We start from the raw sequence: 11,236 nt of genomic DNA on the forward strand, positions 1-11,236 counted from the left end.
TATATGACTGAAAAATTGTTGAAAAAGACGTTAAACCGGACACACACACACACACACACACTTCTCTGTGCTTCAATGACTGCTTGTAGAAGTTAACCCAGAAACAAGACAAATAATTAAAGACAGGTAAAATGATGTTTGATATAGTGCTACAGAAACTGTTTTATTAAAGCTACTCGCCCACAGTTTGAGTGAAATTTTTCAACAAGCTCATTTCCACCAAGTTTGGCAAAGAGTGTATATATGACACCAGGGTTTTTTTTTACGACTGGGGGAAGAGGCCCCAGCCTGTCACTGGGGGAAGAAAATAGCGCGCGACGAGCAGTTTTGGGGAATTTTTTCACTCAGGGGGGAATTTACAATTATGCATAACAAACACTTTAAACTATGTTTTTATTACATATTCTTGCAACTTTTAGCAACTATACACACTGTCACTTAGCAATAGATGGACTTGCACTAATGTTCACTTATCATTGTAACAAGGTGGGTGGGGAGAGTTGAAATGCTCAAATCATTGAATATTTAAAGGTCACATGCTTTTATTCACAAAAAATGCTTTAAAATAAGAGTTGCTTTTGCAAGAGTCATCATATTATTATTAAATGCATACTTTTGTTGGCTTTTTATTTCAATTGTACTAGAAAATCTTGTAAGAAAGAACAAAAAAGTCCGAAAATCACGATTGCAAAAACGTGTGACAAATATGAAAAAACGAAAGCAAACATTAAAAATTCTTGATAAAATACCCGTTTTAAATTTCATCTTTTCACCAGAACTATTCCATACTTATAATATCTGATTACTTAAAACATTTATATTTTATTTTGCTCTAGCAAAATACCTCGGCAAAGATAATAAATTTGCGTAACGGCCGACCGGCTTATTTAATCGAATCAAGCACGTAAAATAATTACTTTAAATTAACAACACATATTACACAATACAGCATAAGCTGTTACCGCTAATTAACAAGAGGTACAAACACAATAATCTGACGCTGCATTGTTTATCAATCATCTATATTACATACTGATGATAACCACGTGTCAGTCGGCGCGTGGCGTGATTGACATCTGTCAGTAGCTAATTAACATACGACGCTCCGCCTACTGTCATACTTACGCTGGTGTCGACAAACAGTATGAAGTTCACTGGGATTTTGATTGACAAGGGGCAGAGCTTTCGAACTCGTTACGCATCAAAGAGTATAACCGCGAGACAAGCAGACGCCCACGGCATATTATGTGCGGGTCAGATACGAGTTTTTATCGATTTTCGCTGGTCAAAACCGGAACCTCGGGTCCACTGAACGCTCTTCAAACATTTTTCTACTATTTCTAAAGGTTTCCACACCCATTGAAAATTGTGAAAGACCGTCTGCAATTGTGAACGGGTCCGATATTCGGTCGGGAAAATCGCTGGGAGTAATCTCCATTGCTTTGTTTACGATTTTGGAGGGGGGAATTTCGGACGTAGGGGAATTTCGACTGCGGTAGGGGAAATCCTTGGCTGTGGGGGAAATCCTCGGCTGGGGGACGAGGCCGATATTCGGCCTCTGCTATAGAATAAAAAAAACCCTGGACACTGAAAAATGATAAAGTCGGTGAAAATAAAAATTAGATGTTGGTAAAAATGCAAGAAGAATGTAAATTTTCTGGATTGTTTCAAAAGTGTTGCAACAGTTTACTTCCTTCTGCTCAATATTTTTAACCAGGTTTTCATAGAAAACCAGTTATTAGATTGGGGTATGTCGTCGGGTGGGCGGGCGTCAAACCTACTTTCCGCACAATAACTTCAGTTTGGAACAAGCTATAGATACCAAACTTGGCCTGTAGATAGATGGTAAGGAGACGAAGGTTGGGATTGCATTTGGGGTCATTTGGGTCAAGGTCGCTGTTGCTAAAAATAGAAAAATTGGTTTCCGCACAATAACTTTAGTTTGCATTGATGTATTGAAATTAAACTTGGCTTATAGTTAGCTTATAGAAAAACCAAGGTTGTATATGGGGTCATTAGGGTCAAGTTCAAGGTCAGGATAACTTATTTATTGGGCCAAAACAGTGGGACGGAAGGGGGTCGGTTCAAATCTTACTGAGATCCAAAAAAATGTTTTTCTTTTTTTAGCTCGACTATTCAAAGAATAGTCTAGCTATTCTACTCACCCTGGCGTCGTCGTTGGCGTCACACCTTGGTTAAGTTTTTGCATGCAAGTACATACAGCCATCAATTTGAAACTTATTTTTTCTTTTTCTAGGTCAATTACCAACCTCTCTGGGTCAGGTCCCATAACTCTGACATGTATTTTGAGCAAATTATGCCCCCTTTTGGACTTAGAAAATTTTGGTTAAAGTTTTACATGCAAGTTACTATCTCCAAAACTAATGCAGATATTGACTTGAAACTTCACATGTGTCTTCGGGGTTATAAAACTAGTTGATAGCAGCAAGTCCCATAACTCTGACTTTCATTTTGGCCAAATTATGCCCCCTTTTGGACTTAGAAAATTCTGGTTAAAGTTTTGCTTGCAAGTACATACAGCTATTTCTAAAAGGCATATAGATTTGAAACTTATTTTTTCTTTTTCTAGATCAATTACCAACCTCATTGGGTCAAGACCAATAACTCTGACATGTATTTTGAGCAAATTATGCCCCCTTTTAGACTTAGAAAATTTTGGTTAAAGTTTTACATGCAAGTTACTATCTCCAAAACTAATGCAGATATTGACTTGAAACTTCACATGTGTCTTCGGGGTTATAAAACTAGTTGATAGCAGCAAGTCCCATAACTCTGACTTTCATTTTGGCCAAATTATGCCCCCTTTTGGACTTAGAAAATTCTGGTTAAAGTTTTGCTTGCAAGTACATACAGCTATTTCTAAAAGGCATATAGATTTGAAACTTATTTTTTCTTTTTCTAGATCAATTACCAACCTCATTGGGTCAAGACCAATAACTCTGACATGTATTTTGAGCAAATTATGCCCCCTTTTAGACTTAGAAAATTTTGGTTAAAGTTTTACATGCAAGTTACTATCTCCAAAACAAATGCAGATATTGATTTGAAACTTCATATGTGTCTTCGGGGTTATAAATCTAGTTGATAGCAGCAAGTCCCATAACTCTGACCTTCATTTTGGCCAAATTATGCCCCCATTTGGACTTAGAAAATTCTGGTTAAAGTTTTGCGTGCAAGTACATACAGCTATTTCTAAAAGGCATATAGATTTGAAACTTATTTTTTCTTTTTCTAGATCAATTACCAACCTCACTGGGTCAAGTCACATAACTCTGACATGTTTTTTGAGCAAATTATGCCCCCTTCTAGACTTAGAAAATTTTGGTTAAAGTTTTACATGCAAGTTATTATCTCCAAAACTAATGCAGATATTGATTTGAAACTTCACATGTGTCTTCGGGGTTATAAAACTAGTTGATAGCAGCAAGTTCCATAACTCTGACCTTCATTTTGGCCAAATTATGTCCCCTTTTGGACTTAGCAAATTCTGGTTAAAGTTTTGCGTGCAAGTACATACAGCTATTACTAAAAGGCATATAGATTTGAAACTTTTTTTTTCTTTTTCTAGATCAATTACTAACCTCACTGGGTCAAGTCCCATAACTCTGGCATGTATTTTGGGCAAATTATGCCCCCTTTTGGACTTTGAAAATTCTGGTTAAAGTTTTACATGCAAGTTTCTATCTCCAAAACTAATGCAGATATTGAATTGAAACTTCACATGTGCCTTCGGGGTTATAAAACTAGTTGATAGAAGCAAGTCCCATAACTGATATGCATTTTGGTCAAATTATTTCCCCTTTTGAACTTAAACTCTTTTGATATTTAACCTTTTTGGGTAATATTTTCCTGCTTCTGGGACAATATTTCGAATAGTCGAGCTTGGCTGTCTTACGGACAGCTCTTGTTCTTTTTTTTTTGTGATAAAAAGGTCAGTTTGGTCAAGGTCACAGTTACTAGAAATAGGTTTTTTTCTGTAAAAGTAGATTTTTTTCTCCGTGTGATCATCAAAAAGGTGGTTTCCGCTTTATAATTTTAGTTTGGACTTACTTACTGCCACCAAACTTAGTGTATAGCAAGCTTATCTGAAAAATTAGCTTTGAGTGAAATTTAGGGTCACTGTTACTAAAAATAGAAAAATGGCTACCACTCAATATCTTTAGTTTGGGTACACTTAATTTGTCAGTATACTTGTGTGTAGATAGCTTTTATCAAACACAAAAGGTTGGGAATGTATTTGAGGTCACTTGAATCAGGGTCAAGGTCAATGTAGCTAAAAATAGAAATTTGGGGTCATATTTGAAATAAATAATAGATTTTTTGTGCTGTGGAATGGAAAGGTGTCGGTTCAAATCTCACCGAGATCCAAAAAAAATTTTCCGCATTTTTTTTCGGTGACAAAAAGGTCATTTTAATGCCATTGGGTAACTAAAAATAGAAAAATATGGTCAAAGTTATAATACAAAAATATATGTAAAATAGAATATGTCCATTTTTTTAAAGAACCTGTTGGCGTAATGGAGTTGAAAACCTGGTTTTTGTGTAAGTTCCATGTTTCTTATTGGTTATTTGTAAGAATATCTGGCAAAAATCTTATGTCAGTAAGTTTGTGCCACTAGTCACTTTCAGAGTACTCCCTTTTTATGGATTTTTGAGAGAAATTATTTTTTCACCTAAAATGTTTGGGTTAGTCCCTTTAAAGGGATATTTAGAAATAGATCCATAATTTATGTGTTCTATTTCTTGCACTGTGAGTTCAAGGAAACCTTTTAACAAATTCTGTTGTGACTGGTAGCAGTATGTGGAATTATGTGACATATTGTCAGATGAAAATGAAATATTATGTACATTTTAGCAGAAAGAAAATTTTTACCGTTCCATGTTGATCAGAAATTACGAAAAATCTTACACACTGTAAAATCATTTAATTTCGTGGGCATGAAATTTTGTGGTTTTGGTCAAAACAGCAAATTCATGGGGATATGAATTTGTGGATTTCAACTTTTTAACATAAAATGAATGGGAATTTTAATTGTTCGTTGGGATTAAATTTCGTGGATTGACTCAACCACGAAATCCACGAAAATTAGTCCCCCACGAATATTAATGATTTCACAGTATGCCATTTCGAGGGTTCAATGCAATAAGGGCGTATCTACATATAATAACTATATGTAGATACGCCCTTATTGCGTTGAACCCTCGATTTGATAAATACAAAACAAGAAGAAAATTATATGTATGCCGCTTAATAAATAAAAAAAATTGAAAAAAAATCTTACCTAATTTATTTTTATTATCATATAAATGGTCCATTTAACCCTCTACCAGGACTGTTCAATAATTCTGATTCATCAAAACACATGGCAGCCAGATGTGGTCACTTTTCCCTATTATGTATGTAGTGTAGACTAAAGTTTTCTTGTATGAAGCTGATTTCTTCATTTTTAGCTCGACTATTCGAAGAATAGGGGAGCTATCCTACTCGCCCCGGCGTTAGCGTGAGCCTGAGCTTTAGCGTGAGCGTCACACAAATGTTAAAGTTTGCGTACCACCCCAAATATTTTCAAAGTCCATTGAGATATTGCTTTCATATTTTGCATACTTGTTTACCATCATGACCCCAGTCTGTAAACAGGAGCAGACAACTCTATCAAGCATTTTGACTGAATTATGGCTACTTTTCGAATTAGAATATGCTTATTGCAATGTTAAAGTTTGCGTACCACCCCAAATATTTTCCAAGTCCATTGAGATATTGCTTTCATATTTTGCATACTTGTTTACCATCATGACCCCAGTCTGTAAACAGGAGCAGACAACTCTGTCAAGCATTTTGACTGAATTATGGCCCCTTTCGACTTAGAATATGCTTATTGTAATGTTGAAGTTTTACTCATAGCTTATATTATACTATCAAATCACTGAGAATAGTCGAGCGCGCTGTGAACTGACAGCTCTTGTTAAGAATAATTTCACATAAACAGTCTTTTTTGCACCTTTACCAAGATTGATCAAATTATTACGATTCATAAAAAAAAGACATGGCCACCAGAGGGTATGCTCACCTTTCCCTATATGTATATACTGGAAACTTTAATAGGGGATATTACATGAGTGTGTTTTCTGCAGAGCCTCGCATTTTATCATTTTATTAGCTCGACTATTCATAGAATAGTAGAGCTATTGGACTCGCCCATGCGTCGGCGTCCGCGTCTGCGTCCGCATCGGCGTCCGCGTCCTGATTTGGTTAAGTTTTTGTATGTAAGCTGGTATCTCAGCAACCACTTGTTGGAATGGATTGAATCTTCACACACTTATTCACTGTGATAAACTGACCTACATTGCACAGGTTCCATAACTCTATTTTACTTTTTTACAAAATTATGCCCCTTTTTCGACATAGAAATTTTTGGTTAAGGTTTTGTATGTAAGCTGGTATCTCAGTAACCACTTGTGGGAATGGATTGAAACTTCACACACTTATTTACTGTGATAAACTGACTTACATTGCACAGGTTCCATAACTCTATTTTGCTTTTTTACAAAATTATGCCCCTTTTTCGACTCAGAACTTTTTGGTTAAGGTTTTGTATGTAAGCTGGTATCTCAGAACTCTCTAATTGGAATGGATTGAAACTTCACACACTTATTTACTGTCATGATCTGACATGCACAAAGCAGGTCCCATAACCTTATTTTGCTTTTTTTCAAAATTATGCCCCTTTTTCGACTTAGAAACTTTTGGTTAAGGTTTTGTATGTAAGCTGGTATCTCAGTACCCACTAACGGGAATGGATTGAAACTTCACACACTTGTCCACTGTCATGAGCTGATAAGCACTATGCAGGTTCCATAACCCTATTTTGCTTTTTTACTAAATTATGTCCCTTTTTCGACTTCCTTATTCATTCAGTTGACAAGGCTGTTGAATAGTCGAGCGTTGCTGTCCTCCGACAGCTCTTGTTTAATTTAACTTGTTTAATAAATTCAGTTTCAAAAGACCCAAACATAATATTCTTATTATCACTTGTAAGCATTTCTAGTTGAAACATCAAAATGTTTTCATTCTTTACCTTTTATAGACCAATGTAGATTTGACCAACATCAAAGGTTTATTACACGTGTATTACCAGAATTATGTAGTAGCTTTATTTATTCATACAACGTCAAACATGTGATAAAAAACCTTCTTGTATGAAACTGCTGGCCCAATTTTGAAATAATTCCACGCAAATGTTTCTTCTGTAACCGTCTACCAAAATTGTCCAAATTGTTCTGATTCATAAAAAACATGGCCACCAGAGTGTGTGGTCACTTTTCATATATATATATATATATGTACTTGAATTGTGACATCTTATGATGTAATTATACTTGTATTATACATTTACTGAATGTTTTGCTAGCTAGCTAGCCATTTTATAAGTGTTTTATTACATGATGTCAGAAATTGTTTTTTTTAGCTCACCTGAACCAAAGGTTCAGATGGGGTGGATGGTCCGGCGTCCATCGTCCACACTTTTACTTAAACAGCTTCTCCTCTGAAACTACTGGTCAGAATAACACCAGATTTGGTCTGTATCATCCTGGTGAGGTCCTCTATCAAGTTTGTTCAAATTGGGGCATTTGGAGCGAGCTAAAAATAGATAAACCTTTTAAACGACTTCTTACCATGCACCGCTTGATGGATCTTCATTAAATTTGGTCTGTGGAATCATTATATGGTCTTCTCTAAAGTTTGTTCAAATGGGGGCACTTGGCCTCTCTTAGGGGTCTTTAGAGCTAAAAATAGAAATACTTTTAAAAGTCTTTTTTAATTTAAAACGTTTTAAATTTTTCTTTAATTCTTTTTTAAATTTAATTATTTGTCACAAGCAAGATCTAATTACGTCAAAGTTGGCCTCAGGTGAGCAACTTAGGCCCATTTGGGCCTCTGGTATTACATGATGTCAGAAATTGGTTGTCACAATTTAAACTTTTGATTTATTAGTCCAGTAAACATGTGTTGAATATAGAGAAGTCAATAAACACAAATTGTGGATTGGCAATTTATTTAAGGTGTCATGTAATAACAGATAATAGTGTTCTATAACCCTTGTAAGATAAGATATGGAAAGCTATTTTAAAGATCATACAGTTGTTATATTGTTGGAAATCATTACGTTATACATCCTAAAACGAACACTTGAGAGTCAGTTTTCCAAAAATTTATTTTTAGAAGCTAATATGTAATCTGAATTGTATTTTCATTTTAGGTGGGAAAGTTCTACTCAGCTTCCGCCAAGAGAATGCTCCTGATCATGTGGAGAACGAGGATGTACTAAAAGCACTTGGCCTACCTGTTGATACGGGAACCAGTGGAGATACCAGCGAGGGAACCAGTGGAGGGGCGGAGGGTGGTGGAGAAAAGCCATCTAATATTGTGTGTGAGGAGGATGTCTGTAAAAAAGTTTAATTATCTCAATTAATTAGTACTACTTTATTGTTTTAGGTCATTCTTAGGGTCTGTATCTTTAATGTTAGGTATTAATTTAAATAAATTGCCTTGTTGCTAAAGTTTCAGTAGTGCAATAAAAATCTTGTTGAAAGTCTGACCTCCTTTTTGAAGTTGATTAAAAAACTACATTTTACAAATTGGTATTTTCATTCTAGAAATGACAGAAATTCATGTATGGGGTCTTGGATAAATTTAACTTGTATGATAGGAATATAATTTTGGGTTACAGATATTGGAATTAATCATGAAAACTTTTTTAAATAGGGAGACAGCATTGGTTCATTTTACAGGATAAGCACTAATGTAACTGCTTAACAGTTTATGCTCAAAAGCTTGCCATGTCGGTCTACTCTTCCTGTAAGGGGAAGTAACTGCATGTCGGTCTACTCTTCCTGTAAGGGGAAGTAACTGCATCAGTGTTTAGGGTTTTAAGAGAACATTTTTCAAAAAGTTTTTCCAGGAACAACAAGAAAATATTCAAGATCAAATTTACATTTTTTTAATATAATTTTGTATTTTTTGTGTGTGTGTAATCTGTTGTAATCTGTGGTAAATACAGGTGCTTTCATTGATTTTGCATTTGTATATTTTGTATTGCCATGGTGTGAGTTACAAACATTCAGATGCTGTACTTCATTAACTTGTCATTGTGCTGTGAGGCTCAGCTGTGATATTTTTGCCTGATTAGAAAAATAATGTAGAAATAATATATTCATTTGTGACATTCTGTATTCATTGTAAAATCAGAGCTTTTTTAAAATACATTGTCCTAGAGTTTTACCTTTTTTTGTACAAGTTTTTGTACTTTATGGTGATATAATTTGCACATTTTTTCGTATACCTGCATAAATGTATAAATGATGTTAGAAAATAAAGTCTGTATTTTTATCAGTCGAAATTACTAAAAAACAGCAAAAAGAAAAGGAAAGCAGATCTATAAATACAACAGTACTTTGAGTGGGACAATGAATATTGCCAAGATGTGGAGTGTGCTGTCAGCCAAGGCAGGACAGAGACTGACAGTATGTCACACAGAAGCTCGAGGTCAGGAATGCAGATTTTCTAGATCTTTAGTATGCCTGAGTTTGTGGGTGATTTTCAAAAGTTGAGATTATGGAAATTTTGGATCATATTTGTAAAGGCTGTAAGCTCCGTCAATACATAAAGGCCGGACAAGACCAAAAAATCTGTTCCCGACCTCGAGCTCCTGTGGTATTACTCAGAATATTGACAATGTAACTGTCCAACAAAAAGTAGTCCGTTTTATTTTACCAAAAAGAAAAAAAATAAGTCAAATGCGTTCAGATTATATAACTTTACACTCAGTTTTCTTACATATAAAAAACTTACAAATGATGGAAAACTCCCAGTGCCTATACCTACAAAAAACATAAAAATGTAAAAGAAATCTAAAAATCTCATAGAATTATTGAACTTTTTTAATATTGTGATGTCATGAGTTTGTGAGTGATATTTCTCAACATGTTTGATATTACCTGCATCAAACTGTTAGAATTTGGTAAAACCCTTTAAAATTACATGAAATAAAAAGACTTCTACTTGTTCTACATGTAAGATCAAAATATCTTTCACTCATGAACTCTGGTTCTCAAATTTTTATAATGGGCACTTATGAATGAAATTTTACATTTGGTGTTCAATCAATGAAGGATATTTTGACCAAAATCTAAAAAAAAAAAAAGTATTTTCTATGTTTAGTGTAATTTTGGTTTGTTTTTCTGTCTAATCAATACATTTTTGTAATGCTGCAGCCATTGCCCTGACCTGTTAATGAATCAATACACCTTTCTTGTTTATCGCGGCTTTATGCTTATTTTCAAACCACTTGAAATCTATGGCCCTGAAATAATTTGAGATTTCTAAAAATGTGCAATTATATGTGATATTTGCACATATTTTGCATAGTTAATAACACATGGATAATTCTCCTACATAAATATGAAATTCCATATGTCCCTGGGTAATTTTCTAAAAGCCATAGTTTTATTAATCACAAGTTAAAATTCCCAAGGGAACTGACTGTCAGAAAAGTTAGAACAATGCTTTCTGTAGTGTTTTGGGTGATGTGTAGTTTTTGTGGACTTTAGTTGAGCAAATTCATATGAAAATGTCACCCCTGATCAGTCTGTAGATGCTTTTTGCTTTCCGTGATAGTCGGAAGCGCTTTTGAGAAATACTTTTATTTGTATTATTGCTATAATTATATTATAACTATATATTTTTACTACCTCCGTAACCATGTTGAATAATTTTCACAGACTTTTGATCTTGGCTCAGAAATGTGCTTTATGATGTCAGGTTTTGTAACCATTTATGGTAAAACCTGACTGATGTACCATTAAATATTGGTTGCCGTTGGAGACAATTTCATTTTTCTGTTTTAAATTGTTCATGTAGTGTTCAAAATATCTTTATTACAGATTGAAAATAAAGTTGACATTTTATGCAGTGTTATATTTCCTGATTCTACTGCCTCTGTTGCCACGGTTATTGTCGATTTCTCAGAAAGAGCCGCATTCTTCTACAGTAATGTTAAAAATCTGCAAAAAATCTTGCATAAAAGAGCCTGCCCACTTAAGTCAATAGGGTAAGCACAGATCTAATGATCAAGGGGTCGTGAGTTTGTTCCTTAGATGAAGCCTATGTTCTCCATGACAATTTGATAAAAGACATTGTGCCTCAAATCATTCGTCT

The 11,236-nt window shown here is 34.6% G+C and overlaps 1 protein-coding gene across 1 annotated transcript in view; it reads left to right on the forward strand.

Annotated features, from left to right (window-relative positions):
• The window catches only part of LOC123526940 (prostamide/prostaglandin F synthase-like), a 46,179-nt gene extending 35,193 nt beyond the window's left edge, over positions 1 to 10,986 (forward strand). Inside the window, exon 6 of the mRNA XM_045306192.2 lies at positions 8,280 to 10,986. Coding sequence (XP_045162127.2) covers positions 8,280 to 8,479 — 200 coding nt within the window. The 3' untranslated portion in view covers positions 8,480 to 10,986. The remainder of the gene's footprint in view (positions 1 to 8,279) is intronic.
• The last annotated feature ends 250 nt before the right edge of the window (positions 10,987 to 11,236 follow it).

Source organism: Mercenaria mercenaria, chromosome 14 (genome assembly GCF_021730395.1).
Source record: "Mercenaria mercenaria strain notata chromosome 14, MADL_Memer_1, whole genome shotgun sequence".
Taxonomy (NCBI): domain Eukaryota; kingdom Metazoa; phylum Mollusca; class Bivalvia; order Venerida; family Veneridae; genus Mercenaria; species Mercenaria mercenaria.